Source organism: Alligator mississippiensis, chromosome 6 (genome assembly GCF_030867095.1).
Source record: "Alligator mississippiensis isolate rAllMis1 chromosome 6, rAllMis1, whole genome shotgun sequence".
NCBI lineage: Eukaryota > Metazoa > Chordata > Crocodylia > Alligatoridae > Alligator > Alligator mississippiensis.
This window is the reverse complement of record NC_081829.1, coordinates 81,789,573-81,808,293: the sequence shown is the minus strand read 5'-3', so window position 1 is coordinate 81,808,293 and position 18,721 is coordinate 81,789,573. Positions and strand designations below refer to the sequence as shown.

At 48.4% G+C, this 18,721-nt stretch overlaps 1 protein-coding gene and 1 long non-coding RNA gene across 3 annotated transcripts in view; one reads left to right on the top strand and one right to left on the bottom strand.

Annotated features, from left to right (window-relative positions):
* Window positions 1-5,513: 5,513 nt before the first annotated feature.
* On the bottom strand, window positions 5,514-13,676 carry LOC109282073 (uncharacterized). The gene is made up of 3 exons (XR_002088955.2): window positions 13,530-13,676; window positions 9,213-9,342; window positions 5,514-5,896 (listed from the first exon to the last, which is right to left on the bottom strand). It is a non-coding gene; the product is annotated as an uncharacterized LOC109282073 (long non-coding RNA).
* Window positions 13,677-13,759: 83 nt separating this feature from the next.
* The window catches only part of EDRF1 (erythroid differentiation regulatory factor 1), a 42,475-nt gene continuing 37,513 nt past the window's right edge, over window positions 13,760-18,721 (top strand). The window contains exon 1 of one of the 2 annotated variants that reach the window (XM_006258136.4): window positions 13,760-13,911. In XM_006258136.4, the coding sequence (XP_006258198.1) occupies window positions 13,846-13,911 (66 nt within the window). In that variant the 5' untranslated portion in view covers window positions 13,760-13,845. The remainder of the gene's footprint in view (window positions 13,912-18,721) is intronic. The other variant, XM_019482852.2, reaches the window with a different exon arrangement.

Genomic DNA, 18,721 nt, shown 5'->3' with positions numbered 1-18,721 from the left:
TCATGACCCACAAAATCTTGGGCTATCCCGCTGGCCAGCAATGAGCCCATGGGCAGGCAGTGCACTCCCCACATGCTTCTCTCCCAGGTAGAATAGGGAAGCAGCAGGAGATGTGCTCTCCACATGCCCATCCCCTGGGCAGAGTAGGGAGCAGGAAGCTAGGCTCCATCTGGCCTCAGAGCCCCACTGAGGCCAGGAGTAAGCATCTAGTGTGCCCGGTGCTGCCTAGAACTAGGAGGCACAGGGGCTCTCAGCACCTGGTCACAACTGCAGGGCATGTGCAGGCAGACAGGGGGCTGGGTTCGCTCTGGTTAACCTGGAATTTCCCTCATACGGCAGTGCAGGCCACACTGCTTCCCTCCAAGGAAGCTGAGGACACCTTGCTCACAACCAGCCAGACACTGGCTCTGATGGCAGGAACTGGCCCGCTTGGTGAACACTGGAGACCAGGTACCGGCAAGTGCCTTGTGGCACTTTATAGTGCCTGTGGCCCCAACTACCTACAAGAGTGGGTTTGGTAGAGGCCCAGCTTATGAATCAGGCTTGGGAGTGAGAAGTATACCTGAAGAGCCTAGCCACCCAAGGAAAAGGCAGACATAAACTATAAGGCCGAAGCACAGCCCGCAAACAAACACTGGACACCCTTATTTGTATTGTATTTCTTTATTAATGCTGATGCGACACGGACATCGCTGACAATAGACCCTCATCAAGGTCACAGGGCTGGGTCAGCCCACGTTGGCCCCATCCCCTTCTGTTTATCTTTTGGAGCTGACCTTTCCCTCAATTATGTGAAGGCAGGCACCTAGGGAACAAGGCGCCTACCCCGAGCGGAGCACAGAAACACCTGAGTGGAAAGGGGTGGGGTGTAGGGGAGGCAGACCCCCACAAAAGACGCCCAGACACCAAGACCTGCACCCTTCTCAAGAAACCCCCACTAATGGTCAGGTAGCAACTCCTCATATCCTTTTACATTTAACAACAAGTGGCAGGTGCGATATAAAAACAGGAATGAAAACACCTGTTGAGAGTGCAAAACCCTAAAACCCTTGGTTCAGAGATTATACCTTTTATTAGAACTAAGAAATCACAAAAAAAATCTTTCTTTGCAAGCTTTCAGGCACATGCACCCTTCTTCAGGCTAAGGGAAAATTAAAAATGGTAAAAGTCCCCTTAGGTAGAAAATAAACTTCATTTTGCATAGAGGAAGCTGAAGGTGGATGCATGTTCTTGTGGGTCCATGAAAGTTCCTTTGTGAGAATTGATCTCTGATGTGCAGATTGTGCGCGCCGGGTCTGACCCCGGGTCGCTTTCGTCGCTCTGCACGCGGGCTGTGGCCAGCAGCCTGGGCAGGCTGGGTCGGAGAGGGCGGGCGCCGAGCTAGAATTAGGCACAGACACGTAACGGTTGATTTTAAGATTGTTTTACTTACACCGAGATGGTCGTGGTGTAGGCTGAGAACTTGCTTGAGTTGCGGTTACAACAAAAAACACGAACACACGTGGAGGTTGCAAGGCTCCACGCAGACAGAACACGACAAACTCCGGATGTCCAGGACAAGCGCGCATTAAACTCGTCGTTACGTCTTATAGTAGGCTCCGTTCGAAGACGGGAAGAGGTGGGCGGTGGATCAGGCCGCCAAACTCCTCTGAGCGACACACAGGGTTTCTATTACCCTGCCGCGCACACCCAGAGTCCCCACGAGATGGATGCGGAGTCCTCTTCGGCTTGGGCGGAAACTGCTCAAGCCTCTTATACGGCTAGCAGGCCAATCGCTAGCCGCCACGTGTGAATAATTTAGAACTAGCCAATTGCGGGGCACAAATTTGCATACGACGAGCGGGAAACCTTTGTACCGTGCGTTTCTGTGCTGCAAAGGAAATGCACCCTGCAAAGATCGCTGCAAAGTGGCGGGAACACTTCCCTGCACGCGGGTTCTCTGCGCAGCAGAACTCCTCTGTGCAACGAAGCTGTACACCCACAGGGATAATTCTTAGTGCCAAAGCGCACACAAAAAAAATCAGACCTTTGGGTCATGACACAGATAAGGTTGCTTTTCTTCCCTGGTGGTGTCAGATGGCAGAAAGGCATGGAGAATGTTTTTGTTCTTGTTTAACAATGAAGTTTATAATTCCAAAAATAGCTACCAAAGGGGACTGTTACCATCTTTAATATTTGCTTAGCCTAAAGAATGGTACATGTGCCCAAAAGATTGCAATGAAAGATTTTTTTTTTTGCAATTTTTTAGTTGGTCTAATAAAAGGTATCATCTTTGAACTAAGCGTTTTAGAGTTTTGCATTTCTTTTTGTTTCAGACCAACACAGCTACCAAATACATCCCTGAAACACGGAAAATGCCATATTTTAGCCAATTTTGGAATGATAAACTTCACTGCTAATATCTTCAGAAAAGCAGGCTTTGACTCACTCACGGAATTCATAGGCAGGATCCCCTAAGAAGCCAGACTGAGAGGGAGAGGAGTCCAGGAGACCTGGCTGTACTTTAAAGTAGCCTTACTAAGAGTGCAGGAACAAACCATCCCAATGTGCAGGAAGACTAGCAAGTATGGCAGAAGACCAGCTCGGCTTAGCAGGGAACTCTTCAGTAAACTAAATTAAAAACACTGAAACAGGTTACCCAGAGCTGTATTAGAAGCTCCAACCTTGGAGGTTTTCAAAACCTGGCTAGACAAACCTTTGGCTGGGATGATCTAGTTGGGGGTGGTTCTGCTTTGAGCAGGGTGCTGGACAAGATGACCTCCTGAGGTCCCTTCCAACCCTAACGTTCTATGATTCTATTAATTGATCTCTATCTCTTGACATTTCATTTTAATCATGGAAGAATGCAGATTTGGGGTTTTTTATCAGAGAATTTGTAAAGTTTAAAGAGAGGACACCAGGATCCCTGCTGGTGAGGCAAGTGGTGGTACCTGAGCAGAGGAGCCTGCCCAGCGCCTGCACTGGGGACTCAGCTGGAGGGCAAACAAAGTGACTGACCTCCTGGCCATTTGGGACCAGAAGGAAATGCTTCAACTGTTCAAAGCGGGCTGCCAGAATGAGCTGTTCTGGGTGACAGCTGCCCAGATGGCAGAGCAGTGACACCAGAAGACATGACAGCAGTGCTGCACAAAGGTGATCTGTGCAGCCATGGCCCACTGGCAGCTGACTCAGAGGTGCAGGAGGCTCTGCTACAGTGTCCATATCACAGTCCAGCCGGCCATGTGGTCCCATCTGTGTCTGGTAGGCATTCAGCCATGGGGCCAAAGGTCCAAGGGGATGGATGGTGACACACATGGCAGTACATCCCAGCCAGGCAGCAGCCCCCCTGTCAGACTGCTGCAGTGGGTACAGGGTGCAGGAGCCACTCTAGGCTAGGGCTGCTTCAGCCCATCTGGCACAAGGGGCTAGTGTCCCCAGATACTAACTGGCCAGGCCTCAGTAGCTGCGGAGGACAAGTAGACCTGAGCTACTCGCCAGGGCAGCTTTTTCTACTGCTGGAGCCAGCACAGATGCCGGGCCCAGTCTCTCCCCCGGGCTGCAGGTCTGGGAGGAGCTGGGCAGGGACAGTTCAAGTAACACAATTTGCCCCACACCAAAGTGCATGTTCAGGCACGTGCTGAGGCACAAATCTCTGGCACAAATTTGTGCTGCTATTTGAGCTGCTACAAGTGCATGTGCCTGCATGCATGGATACAGCAAGAGGGTGCATCTACACGTGCTTGTTGTGTGGCACTAAGGTGTGCCTGCTCCTTCAAGAGCAGAGGCAGCTTAGCTAGGGAGCCTGGTGAGCTAGTCAGGGCTCCACAGCTGCAGGTTGCCCTGGCAGCAGGCTAATCAGGGTATTGGCTGGCACCTGCACCTGGTCAGCTGACCAAAAGGAAACAGGGCCCTGAGCACATATAAGTCCCAGGGCTGGAACTGACAGGGGCAAGGAGTTCTTGCAGAAATGTTTGGTTGTCTAGTCTGTTGCTGGTAAGAATAATGGTCTCTAAGAGCTCCTAGAGTATCTGGAGCTAGGAGGCACACATTGTTGAGGGAGAAGCTTGCCTCCTTAAAGGGGCAGAGTGTGACCTCCAATGTTGTTGTTGCTGTTATGTTATAGCCCAGGAGCTTGTATTTACATTGTTATTTAAATCCAGTGGACCAGGATGAGGCTATTTGGGGAGGGTGTGGTGCTGGGGGCTGTGGTGAGCCTGGTGATGACAGGAGACCAAGCTAAACTGTGGCCTCATCAAAAAGGACAATGTTTAAGTACAATCTGTGAAGCATGGGATATGGTAAAGGGGCAGTTTTGGAGCCACAAAACTAGCCCATAAGGCTTGGCGTGTCTCACAAAGCACCTACTTAGAGCAGGACCCAGCAAGGGGTCTAAGAACCCACAAAGTTTAGTGGGGTCCATTAGGACCATGACTGTGTGCAGCAACTTGAGGGCAGCATCCCTATCTATTATCTTAACCAACAAGATGTGGCAGGTGGGACTAGAAGGCGCCCACAAGGTGAAACTGTCACAGAGCCTTAGAGGCATCATGGCCAACCCTGGGGACCCTGCACCGTGACAGTGCTATTAGCACAGAACAATAAATAGGTGCCAGAGTTTATTGCTCCTGAGCCACATTTACACGTGCACCCAGGACTGCAGGATGCTGAGCCAGGTCGAAGCAGCCCCAGCTGGCAGGGTGCCCGGGGGTTCAGCCTGTCAGTCTGTGGCTGCTCCAACCTGGCTCAGTGTGCTGTGGAGGGACTGGCTGGGCATGAAGGTGCTCCAGCGTGGAGCTAGCTGGCAGGCAGCCCCTGAAGCACCCTTATGCCCCAACCAGCCCTCTGTGTCTACATGTGCATTGCTGCGCACTGAAGAACTCTGCCAAATAATAGTACTTGTATTTGCCATGGGTTAGCCCTTGTAGAGTTAATTAGTTTCCTGCAGTCTAATAGGGCCACACATGCAGATGTTGAGACTTTACTGTGTAGCTAATCAGACAGCTCTAGTAAGTGTCTCATGCAGATATGTCCGGGAAGAATTAGTCAAAACTTTATCTCTTTGTCATATATGTATGCACTTTCTCAGATACCGTTAATACTCTCATACAAGACTAAAATGACTTTACTGCTCCACTTCAATGTAAAGGACTGTTGTTTATTGAATTCCTTTATTCTGCCTGGACATTGCCATAGCAGTCACTAGGACCAGATCCAATGCCCACTGAAGCTAAGAGAATGCCTCTGATATTAATGGACTAATAATCTCCTCTTCTGGAGGAATTGGTGGGCTTTATGTAAATCCTCTTGGGAACTATTTAGGACTTGTTTAGTTTCGGTCTTACTCCAGCATCCCAGCCAGGATTATGAAGGCTTCCTTCCAGACTTTACAGCCAATCCTAAACAGGGATTGCGGATGACTTTATGCAGACAAATATCTACTATGAAAACGCTAAATGACTACAAAATTCAATTTATGCAGAATCTAAATTGCAATACAACTCAAGTCTCCAGGGTAGAAACAAACAGTACATTAATTTAAAAGCAGTTATTATTTAATTACTCTTATTTGTTTTTATTAATTTTATTCATTTTTAATTATTAATTTAATTTAAAAGCAATTATTATAAACTGTGTGATTCTATGATTATTTTATGTTCACTAATAAACTCTCTGCCACCCAGCCACAGTCATTAATAGAAATAATACTATTGTTGAGTACTCAAACATTTCTTTTACAAGAAAACATGCAACAAAATATATTAAAAAAAACAACAAACCATTTTTCTTATGTAATTCACAATAACTTAACATTTATCTAAACCCTTTCTCCATTTCCGTAGGAATTTTGCCACTTCTCAGACTGCACAGAAGGAAGGAGAGGTCAAGAAAAAGACATCTATGCAGGAAATACATGTTCCTGTGAAGTAAAAAAACAAAATTCTTTATAAAATGAGAGAAAAACAATAGAGGAATCTCGTTTATGTTCTTCACAGTACAGTCTTAAATTACATTTTGTGCTCAAACTGAGATGGTTTGCACCACCTACTGGAAAATATTGCTTATACTGAATCTTGAAACTTTTTTTGATCAGGAAAATCTCTTAAAGTTACTTATTTGCCAGATTGTTTTGTTAAATGACATACAAGCATTTTCAGGATCTCAATTTATTTCAAAACCCATTTTGCAAAGCTGCCTGAAAGCTGGATTGATTCATTTGTCAAAATTGGCACTTTCTGCTGCTTACTTCTGAAAAACAGAATGATTAAACCAACAGTGTCAACTAGAAAGATAGTGTAGATTTTCAAAAGCAGGGTTGGCCTAACTCAGCTATCACTGAAGTCAGACTTAAGTGGCGGCATAGTGCAATCCAGGCCACTTGAAAATCCTATCACTGTGTTGGAAGGATTATGTGAATCAATATGTATTTTCAGTTGTTAAAGTAAAAATAAATACAGGTAACTAGAAAATGACAGAAATCCTAAGAAAAGAGGATAATAAACCAATATTGCAAAATGGCTCGAAAGTCATTCGAGGAAACTGTGATAATTTTATGTGATTGCTGCTGCAATAAAATGATATAAAATATCAAGGCTAAAAAGACTCTATAGGATCTGCAGTGGGTAAATGGTGAACATGTTGCCAGGATTTGCCCCTTGAAACTTGTAAACAGAAACACTACCCATCATAAAGCACCTGAATTCAACACTTGCATTAGAGAAATTTTATTGCAAGTATATATTATCCATGCAAGCTGGAACTTGCAGTGGAGGAGCTGATGGTTTTACAAATAGTGAGGCAACTGCCAATACTATTAATTATTGTAAATGGTTTTTGAAGCCACAAGTAAACAATGCCTAAATTCAAGTTTTCATAAATAAATAGAACTTACATTCTTCTTATTTTAAATGAAGAAAGACTTAATTAATTAGATGAAAAATTTCCATAGCAATTAAACACCAAATTGGGTAAAAATATGTTCAGAGATAGCTCTCTCTTTCATGCTACTTCTAAAGTCTTTTAAATCCTCATGACACTGTACTAGAGAACAAATGTAGCAAACCTGTCATTAGTTGGCTCTATCTACTGAAAATAGCCTCTTGAGATCACAACTTGCGTATAATATATCATAACTGGCACAAATCAGACTACAAGGAAAGAGCAATCAATGAGAAAGTCAAGGTAGCAAGTGTTGAAACTGTCAAGTGCCTATAGTATATAATCTCCAGCATTTCTCTTTAGTAAAAACCTGGAAACAGATGGATCACTTTACTTTGATACTGAGAGGCGGCCCCATCCAAGACAGACACAGAACCCATTTGTTTTTAGTTTAGCACCATTTCACAATTTTTAAGGAGAGTGGGACTGAAGAATAGTAGTCAGTCAACAGAAAAGCCTCTCTGCTAATTTGAGAAACTGGGCAGGCCTACATTAGATAGACTAATCTATTGTGCAGTAAAGCATCACCATCTACAAGTGCTGCATTCACTGCACAGTAAATTAATCGACTGCATGGCTGGTTACTACCTGTTGATATAGGTAGTAGATTAACTGTGTGGTAGCTACTGCACAGCACAACACATGTAGATGCTGACCAGGAGCAATTTTGCCAGGGTCCCCATGTGCACAGGCCTGAGAAGCACCTGCCCCTGCAGCCCCACAGCTCTCCCACTTCTGTGTACATGTTGATGGGTCCCCACGTGCACAGGGCTGAGAGAGACAGCTGCTCCTGCAGCTGGCACAGCTCTCCCAGACCCACCTGGAGCATGGAGCTCCCTCTGGCTGGTGCAGGGAGGAAGAGCTGGGCAGGAGCAACCCTGGATGGGCTGCTGCCATTGGGCACAAATCTGTGTCCAAGCGGGCACATGTGTAGATACATTCCTGGGAATGCTTACTGCGCAGTATTTTACTGTGCAGAAAGCCTAATGTGTATTAATAGCATGTGTAGACATGCCCACTGAGAGACAGAAGTGAAAATCTGTGGCAAAGCTATAAGAGAATCCACTATTTCTGATTAATTTAGGCACTAAGCACTTTTCCTTCCTATCTTCTAAACTACAGGTTTCCCTCACTTTATGTGGGTTCTGTATATGTGAATTTGCTCTTATGCAATGACCCTTTTTATACCCAAAATTCATTATATGTGACGTAAATTCACTCTTATGTGATCAGCAGCAGGTAATTACGTGGGGGCAGGGGAAAGGGCTGTTGGCAGGACAGCAGATCGAGGCCCCAGGAGCGAGGGAGGGAGTGGGCCACAGGTAGGAACAGGGGTTGGGGTGAATGGGGTCTCGATCTGTACCCCTGCCGGTGGTGAGGGAGGGAGTGGGGCTGGGGCAGAAGCAGGCTCTGTACAGTCAGGGTGGGGTGCAGGATGGGTGGCATAGCTCCTGCTGCTATGGGCTGGGCCCCAGCCTCACTCTCTCCCTCACCACTGGTGGGGGTGGGGGCGGATCAAGGCCCCACTCACTCCAGATCCTGGGGCCGGGCTCTTCCTGGCAGGGGGGTTGGGCTGTGCTGCACACGGAGTGGATGACGGTGGTGTTGGAAGGGAGACTATGGGGGGCTACAACAAATTTTGGGGTGGCTGCAGCCCCCACATAATCTCCCTCCCAGCGCTGCCACCACCTGCCCTGATTGTTGGGTGTGGGGTGGGGGGCGCAGGTCCTGCTGCTACAGGCTGCTGCTGTGGGCTAGGGGCCACGCCAGGATCCTCCTGGCAGGGGCTAGGCTGGGCTGCATTGAGGATGGGCAGTGCTGGGAGAGGGCTATGGGGGTGGGGCTGCACCCATCCCAAAATTCACCATGGCCTCCCAACCCCACCCCCTTCCAGCACCACTGCTGCCCACTCCAAGTGCAGCGCTGCCCAACCCCCTGCCAGGAAGAGCCCAGCGCGGCCCCCAGCCTACAGCAGCAGCCCATAACAGCAGGAGCCGTGCCCCCTGCCCTGCCCTGCCCTAACCCCAGGCCCAGCTCCACTCCCTCCCTCACCACTGGTGGTGGGGCAGATCGAGGCCCCGCTCACCAGGGCTGGGCTCTTCCCAGTGGGAGTGGGCCACGCTGTGCTTGAGGCATGTGGTGGTGGCACTGGGATGGGAGCTACAGTGAATTTTGGGGTGGCTGCAGTCTCCCCGTAGCCCCCCTCCCAGTGCCGCTGCTATTGCTCGCCCCAAGCGCAGCCTGGCCCAGCGCCCTGCCGGGAAGAGCCCAGCACCGCCCTGCCCCAGAAGACTTACCTGCTGTCGATGCAGTCGAGGTCTTGGAACATATCCTTATTTGTTACCTTGTAAAGTGGGTTGCCTTTATGCGAATTTGAGTTATGCACAGTTTTTCAGGAATGCATCTACCACATAAAGCGAGGGAAACCTGTATTAAGAGAATAATATTTGCATAGTAATTGAGGGGGCTTGTTTTACTAACTGCATAGAGACAAGGCTAGCTTAAAAGAGCATTAAATGTCATGATGGCAAATATTTACACTTTTATTAGGTAAATATAAATGGTTCAGAGAAGCACAAGCCACTTGTTAGAGGAAAGTACAGAGCCCCTAATAATTTCTAACATCTCATCTTATAAATTACAAACAAAAGGATACAGAGCGTGTTATTTTAAATACTAGCTGCATTAACCAAAGAGAAAATGTAAATAATTGTACAAAAGTCTGCTGTTTGTAGTTGCTTAAACTGTTGAATTTCTGATTTCCAAATCCTTTTATATCACCATACCTTAATGGAATGCTTCCCAAACTTTTCCTTGTCATGACCCCATTTCCTCAGCATGGCCCCACACTCACACCTCAAAGCCCTCCATCCCCTAGGTGCCCCTTACTTTGCACCCACCTGCAGCCTGCCTCCCCAGGTGCTCCAGGACCAGGGTTCACAGCCCCCTGCCTCCCACATCAGTCCCTGAGCCCTGGATGCCACTCATGGGAGGCAGTGGCTGCTGTGGCCAGAGCAGAGCCCAGCTCCCTTGCCCCTTCCCTTGTAGGTGGCATGGCCAGAGCAGGGCCTTTGAGGGAGGGGAGGATGTGGGCTGCCTGTTGCAGGCTTGGGGCTCCCCACCCTGCTGCCCTCCCCCCAGGGGTCCCTGCAGCCCAGCAGAAGGGACCTGGTGTGGGAGGGAGCACTGCACCATGTCTGCCACCTGAGGAGCCCCCTGCCTGCTGGGCAGCAGCAGAGGCACAGCTTCATGCTGCTGGACCTCACCTTGGCAGTTATGGCAGTGTGGCACTTCCTCCCATGCCACGGCCCACCCACTAGGGTGTGGAGGCGGCTCCTGCTCAGAGCTGGTCCAGCCTGGCTGCAGCCCCACGCCCTGCTTTGGGTGCAGGATTCTCAAGGCGGGGAGCACATGCCCTCTCTGCTGTATCACCCATCCCCTCCTCTGCTGCCTTGCTTTTGCTCCTCTGTCCCTCTGCCATGTCCCCACCCCTCCAATGCATCACCTGTTCCCCCACCAGATCCCTGTTCATCGCTACCCCATTCACTGATATTGTGACCCCCATTTGGGGTTGTGACCCACAGTTTGGGAACTGCTGCCTTAAGGCTTTACTCCAGAGACCACAAACTAACTTAAATTGATCCTTTTTTATACTATTAAGGTAGAAATGTAGAATGTTCTGATAACTACGGGTAAGAGCAATTATTTGGATACTATTAGTCCCGGTGCTTAGAATCCCATAGATGCTGTTTATTACAAGTCCCAGAACGAGTAAATGATTCAGAGGAATTGGTTTTATCACAGCCACAGGCACTGATGTGAAAGTCAGACATGAAAAACAAGTTGCTCCAGACAACGAAGGCTTGGTTGAAACCTACTGTAGACCTTGAGAGTGACAAGTTTTGAAGCACATTTGTGAATCTGTTGGCACCTTAACCTTGAGTGTAATAAACTATATTAATATCTACACATACTGGGAACACCCTAGAAGGCTGTGAAGATAACTGACATTATTTTCAGGACTAAGGAAGTGATGGAAAGGATTAGCTGAAGACAGTGAAGGCTGTACTTGTTCACGTGTTTCTGTCATTAGTTTCTATCCCCTGAAGCACATGTTCAGATGTGGTCACCTGGGACTCAATACTGTATATTTTAGCTAAAGCATAGGTACCTTGGCAAGATTAGGGCATGAGGCTCATATCTGAAAATTGATCGTAACTGTTATGAAAGCATTTCTCAATTCCTCTAATTTCTGGAGGCTTATCTTTTTGAGATCTAGTTCATGACCTGCTTGCCCAAAGTTTAAGCTATTACTTCTTTCTTTTACAGACTCCATGCTATCCAGGGATGTTCAATAATTACTCATTAGGATGCTGAATGGCTACAGTGGTGTCTTTTCTTTGTTTTCTTGCAACCACAAAGAAACATTCTGCTTCCAATTACGTAGGTGTACATATCTGGAGTAACTCCAAGGAAGTCAATACTGATATTAATGACAACTTGGCAAAATGTGCTGTAAACAGACAGCAAATAAATGGAAGATAAATATTTATAATAGAAAATTATATTTCATTTCTAAACATCATATTTGAACGCTTGTCAAATTCATCCTATAGGTTTTACATCTCAGATGTTATAGTAATGTGTGTATATAGCTCAAGACAGCATGTAAAATTTTTAATTAAGTCTAGAATATTTTAATACGTTTGGCATAAACTATTTACTTTCTATGCCTACACAACTTTCTTTTGATCAGAAAAAATATTTGAACTGATTTGTTATTGATAGCATAGCATAGTGCAATAACGCATAAATCCATTTATACCAATGTTACTAACCAGCAGTGTTTCTGGTTTTCTCCGATTTAAAAAAATCCTCAGTTTTCGGCTACAAAAAAGTTACCCAAATCCACATTCTTCCATGATCAAAATGAAACACCACTATATAGCTATCCATATATTAGTGGTGTTTCATTTAAATCATGGAAAATGTGGATTTAGGGTTACTTTTTTTTTTAACTGAAAAGTGGGGATTTTTTTAAATCACAGAAAACCAGGATCCCTGCTAGTCGGATACTTTTACCAGTCTTGAGTTTTACCTCGCAAACAATTGGCAATTTAAATATTACCCAGTACATTTATCTATATTGCCTCGAGTATTCATCTGTATTATGGACATTAATTCCTCTTATGAATATTTCATTATTCATATCTACTCCTTCTGACTCTCTACAAAGTGCCATAGATTTCTTCTGAATTAAAAATCTAACTATGTCTTGATTTTATTTCCCGAGGAAAATCCCAGTCTCTAACTGCCAGTGAAACAAGTGGACACCCATTTGGTGCTAAAATCATTATATTCCAGGAGCTTTTCCAGTTGGAGCAGGACAGTTGTCTAAAATTGTTTTGTACTGAAATATGGATAAAAAGCTGACAAGTTTGAAGATTAGAGTCAGCATGAGACGCTTTACTGCAAAGCATAGTTTACTGGGCAGTAAGTATGTGCATCTACATGCTCCGACCCTATATCTATGCTCCAAGATCGCGATCAGGGAGCGGGACCCAAGAGATACTTATCTCTCAGCCCCTGCTTCGCCATTGTGATTGGAGATGGAGGCTAGGAGATCCTTATAGCTGGGAATCCCTGCCCAGCCAGACTTGCTGCTAGCTGCCCTACCAGCAGATTGGGGCAGGGAGTTGGGACCTAGCCATCCCCTGCAACTCTTTCCAAGTCCCCTGCTCTGAGCAGGGAGTCAGGGCTGGGAACTCCCTGCTGATAGGGCAGGGGGGCATTGTCCCCACCCTGGCAGCAGGCTGCACCCCAGGGCCAGGAAGCAATGTTCCAGCCCCACCCTGGAGACAGCCGTCTCCTAGCCTGGTGCTCCCTACCAGCCCCTGGGCTAGCACCCCAGGGGAGCCTAGAGCTTCCCCTGGTGGTGGCAGGGGCCCATTGCAAGTCCCCAGGAAGCAAGGGCAGTTTGCTGCCATTAGCAGCAAATCTGTTCCCGCTTCCCTACACATGTAGATGCCGATCCCGGGAGCGTTTACTTGCGAGTAAAGTGCTCCCGGATCTAATGCACGTGTAGACACACCCATAGCACAAGTAGGTCTGCAAGGGACCTCCCGAGGTCATTTAGTCCAACTCCCTCCCTGGGGCAGCATCATCCCTATCCAAACCGTCCCATACAAACCAGAGGGTCCCAACCACTGGGCCACAGCTTGGTACCAGGGTTGGCTGCCGGGTCGTAGCACAAGCCCCCCCGCTTGGACTCCCGTCTGTCCACCCAGGCGAGTGGCTGCCACCGCTGGCAGTCACAGTGCTAGGTAGTGGGGCAGCCCCGGGAGGGAGGGAGGCAGCCAGGTCTGCGCACCCCGTCCCACTCCCATGCTGGTCTACGGTAAAAAAAAAGTTTGGGAGCCACTGATCTCAACTCTCCACGAGACTACCCTCCACCCAGGCACAACAGAGCCCTAACACCCCACCCTGCCAGAGGTCAAACAGAGGAGCCACAGCAGCCAACGTCCTGCTTCGATAAAATGTTGTCAATATACACTCAAGAGGTCCCAGGTGCTGCAGAGGAAGGTAAACCCCACCCCTGCCCCCTGAGTCCATACCAGTCTGACCCCAAATACGCAGGGGGTGCACACGGGTGCACGTGCACCCCCTGGAGGCGCCACTGGCTCGGGACCTCCCCGTCGGCGACCTGGTGCCCCCCGGACGCAGGAAGCACCAGACACGCTGACCCGAGCGCAGCTCTCCGCCGCCCCCGCCCTCGGCCAGTGAAGGCTGTTCCCCGCCCCCGGCGCCTGACGTCATTTTCCAGCGCCACCCTCCGCGACGTCTCGCGAGAACGTGGCCGCCCGGTCCCCGTGCCCGGCCGCGGGGTGCTGGCGGCGCCCCCCCGGGCTGCAGGGCGAGGAGGAGGAGGGGATGGCGGAGGCCGGCGACCCGGGGGGGACCGCCCCGCCCCAGGGGGACCCTGAGGAGCCCAAGCAGGTACCTGCAGAGTCAGCCTCGGTCCCCGGCGCTTCCCGCGAGGTGCCCTGGCGTGCCGCGCCCCGGCGGCTGGAGCAGGGGCAGACCCGTCGTGGTCTCTCGCCGCTGCTTTGCGGCTCTGGGGGGTTATTTTTCCGGACACAAAACACGGGAAGGGGAGAGCTGGTGTTGCCGGAGGGTGCCTCGGGCCTGTCAGGGGGGCCGACAGAAGTCGAGGAGCGCCGTGTGCGCTTGCAGGCGCGTTGCGTGTCGGTGAGGGGGAGTGGGAGTGGGAGCAGCCCCGGTGTGAGCGCAGAGGCGCTCGCTAGTCTCGCTTGGATTCGGGCTCTGACAGGGTGACTTCGGGAAATTCATCGGTTCAGAGGAAGGGACCTCGACAGATGGTGGGGTGCAGCCCCCTGCTCCAAGTAGGAAAGACGACGGGGGTCGGGTGACCCCAGCGAGGGGACTGTCCAGTTTCCTCTTGAAGATCTCCTGGGTAGGCGATTGCACCGCCTTTGGCGGGAGCTGACTCCACAGTCTGGACGCTAACTGTGAAAAAGTTTTCCCTAATGTTCAGCCTGAATCGGTCTTGCTGGAGTTTGTGGCCGTTACTCCTGGTTTTCCCCTCGGGTGCCCTGGTGAACAGTTGCTCGGCGAGCTCCCCTATCGCGTAACTGTTCTCCGTTTCCATTGTCTCATCTATAAAAGGGAAAAATAACACTGTCCTGTTTAACGGGAGTTGTGAGAGAGAACTTCCCCTGAGATTAGGGTATGCTGTGACTTACTCTGTTTTAAATTGGTTGATGATAAAGCGCACTAAAATAAACAGCAGTCATCTGTGTGACAGCCTTGTGCCTTGGGATGAGCATGGAGTTCAACTGAATCCCCTGGAGTCTACTTTATGGAGATGTTAGTTGCAGGGAAGACGTGGGTAATCACTTTCCTGTGTCTAATTATAGAGGAGGTCTCGATCATCCACTTCCTTCTTAATCCAGAACATTTTGTACTGATCCTCAATTTCTCTTTCATCGTAAGAGCAAAGACGTCTGGAGACTGACTGAACTTGGCTCTGTGCGTACTGTCCGGTTAGCAGGTGGAGTCTGTTACCTTTGGATTGGACTTGGGGTGAGGAGCAAGATTGATTGATCAATGAGACCATTCTAGTCGCAACTCGAAAGCTTTATTAGGATACACAATAGCAAAGACTTTATTGGTACTAATAAAGGCAATGCTTACACAGCCTTGGATTCAGGAAGAACGGTCTGCTGGTTGGGCATCTCTGTTTTCCTGGGGAATTGTGCTCAGTTGGTTTTTTCCTGCTGAGCTTTGGGAAAGCTCCAGTTTGTTGCCAGGCCCGTATTTATAGATGGTTGATTTGATGTGCTAATAATTGATCTCTGATTGGTTTTATATATATATCTTTGTTTCACTGGAACTTTTTGAACTGGATGGAACCAGATTTTAGTGGCCCTGGAAAAGGGGTCGAGGGATCAACTTAGCTAAGTAAAGGCACACCTATGCATTGGTCCATATCATATCGGCACCAATGCAAGGAAAATTGGCATCATTGGCAATTGGCTTTTTTTGGCTGATATGGCTGATGAATGTGGATAAATGCTGCATGTGTATGCACGGCCATAGCATGCACGCAGTGAGCTGGGCAGCTTGGAGGGCAGCATCCATCTGGTAAGTCTGTTGGAGGGAAGGGGTGGGGGTGGGCAGATCCAGGCCCCTGCGGGAGCTGTCCCCCCACCTCCTCACACCCCCTGGATGAGCTGCTCATGGCTCCAGTTCTGCTCTGCCCTAGCTGGGAAGCTCCAGCCCCAACCTCACTCCCTCACTGCAGGGGCCTCAATTTGTACCCCCATACCCCTTCCCTGCCTCCCCCCCCCATCCCCAACAGACTAGCTAGCCAGATGCTGCTGTCTAAGGTGCCAGGCTGCATATCGGCAATCGGATCAGTATCGGCCTATATGGCTCATTAATAATCAGCCGTCGGTATCGGCCTCCCCAAAAATCTCTGTTGGTGCACCCCTATAGCTAAAGCTCTTTATTTTTAGGTGTCTGACTCCAGTCTGTTAATCATTTGGTTATCTTTACTTTAATCAAGATCTTGTTAATCAATTCATTTTTGAGATTGCAGAAGAGTAGATTTATCTTCTTTATGGCTTGTCTTCTGGTCCTTGGTCAGTTATTTACTAACTGTGGCCTGACAAGGCTGCTTTGCTGTTTCCATGAGCAGTTGACCTGGTAAAAAAAACCAAAAAACCCCCCAGCTGAACACCAGAATGTCATGATATTTTTGTTTTTTTTGGTAAGAGTGATGAAATATCCATAAATCATACTTGTTCTGATTAATGTTTTCTTTTTATTCTGGTGTTCAGCTATTCTGCAACATGTTGGTATTCCTTGTTACCCATATCAGCCATGATGGAATTACTACAGTGATTTGCAGGGCAAACATAAGCATAAAACATTTTGGAAGCCTTGTCATATAAACTAGTAGTGTAAGCACACTACCTTAGTACAGTCCATAATAGCTAAAATTGTCTAACTTGTTTTTAATTGTGAGAGTAGGAGTACACTTACATAGACTAAAGTACAGTATCTAAAGTAGAATTAGAATTAATTTATGTTGGCAAACTGCTTTTCACTTCTACATCAGGCAAGTGTTCCACATTGCATTTGTCATGCAAATAACTTCCGTAAACTATAGGGCACAGTATCCCAAGATTGTTATTATATATTTACCATTGGCAGACTCTGTGCCCACCATGTGGGAGACGTGGGTCTGATTCCTGGACACACACATAATGACAAGCATCGAGGCACTGAATGCCCGGATTCGGTCTAGCCTGTGGATTCTGTCTCAATGGTTTAAAGGAGGGGATGGAAGGTCTGGTCAGCATCCAATTCTCCATACACCTGCCTAGGCATACAGGTTTCCCTCCTTTGCGGGTTCTGTATGTGCAAAATTGCTCTTATGTGATGACCCTTTTTATACCAAAAACTCGTTATATGCAAGGTAAATTCACTCTTATGCAGTTAGTGCAGTGGAAGCCTGCAGTCAGCTGCTTTGTGTGGTGCATGGTGGGAGTGACGCATACTAAAATATAGTCTCCTGTGTGGATCTGTGCTCTTTGGTCACTGTCTGTGACACGAGTGTCTGTAGTTGCCATCCCCATTATGATAGCATCCTGTGCTTGTATGTACTGTCTGCTGTTGGCGAGTACCAAAATTGTCTTGTATAAGTGGTAGAAATGGGTCTGGGGGTCAATACCGTCAAGGTCTTGGAACATATCCCTATTTGTTACGTTGTAAAGTGGGTTCCCTTTATGGGAATTCGAGTTACGTGCTGTTTTCCTGGAACGCACGTACATCACCACTGTGGGTTAGGGAGGCCCAGGTGAGGGAGATTCCTTACCCCCCCGTCAATGCTGACCTCGTGAAGGAATACCTTGACAGGCTGGATACCTTCAAGTCAGCCAGCCCTGATGGTTTACACCCAAGGGTACTGAAGGAGCTGGCAAGCATCATAGCTCAGCCATCTGATCTTTGAGAGCTCCTGGTGCTCTGGTGAAGTACCCGATGGTTGGAAGAAGGCCAATGTTGTGTCTATCTTCAAGAAAGAGAGGGAAGTAGATCTGGCAAACTACAGGCCCATCAGCCTGACCTCTATCCTGGGGAAGGTCTTGGAAAACATTATCAAAGAGGCCATCCTTAACAGACTAGCTGACGGCAATATCCCGAGGGATACCCAGCATGGGTTTGTTGCTGGTAGGTCTTGCTTGACCAATCTCATTTCCTTCTATGACCAGGTAACCTATCACCTGGACAAAGGGGAAGAGCTTGATATCATATATCTTGACCTCAAAAAAGCCTTTGATCTGGTATCCCATGTTTACCTCTTGGCAAAACTGGCCAACTGCCGCCTCGACCTCACCACAATCTGCTGGCTGGGGAATTGGCTCTGCGGTAGGACCCAGAGGGTGGTGGTGGACGGAAGCCAGTCGTCTTGGTGCGCGGTCACCAGTGGGGTCCTTCAAGGCTGTCCTAGGGCCTATACTGTTTAACATCTTGTGGACATTGGTGTCAGAAGCGGGCTGGCCAAGTTTGCTGGCGACACCAAACTCTGGGGTAAAGCATCCACACCTGAGGATAGGAGGGTGATCCAGGCAGATCTTGACAGGCTCAGGAAATGGGCGGATGAGAACCTGATGGTGTTCAACACTGAAAAATGCAAGGTTCTCCACCTTGGGAGGAAAAACCTGCAGCATGCTTATAGGCAAAGCAGTGCTACGCTGGTTAGCACTACAGATGAAAGGGACTGTGGGGGGTCATGATTGACCACAAAATGAACATGAGCCTTCAGTGTGATGCTGCCGCTAGTAAAGCGAGCAAAATGCTGGCTTGCATCCATAGATGCTTCTCAAGCAAATCCCGGGACGTCATTCTCCCTTTGTACTTGGCCTTGGTGAGGCCACAGCTGGAGTACTGCATCCAGTTTTGGGCTCCACAATTCAACAAGGCTGTGGAGAAGCTTGAGAGGGTGCAGAGGAGAGCTATGCGCATGATCAGAGGTCAGGAAAACAGACCTTATGATGAGAGGCTGAGAGCCATGGGACTCTTCAGCTTAGAAAAGTGCAGGCTCAGGGGTGATCTGGTGGCCAACTATAAGTTTATCGGGAGTGCTCATCAGGATCTGGGGGAATGTCTGTTCACCAGAGTGCCCCAAGGGATGACAAGATCAAAATGTCACAAACTCCGCCGCAACCGATTCAGGATGGACATAAGGAAGAACTTATTTACTCTCCAAGCCCCCAAGGTT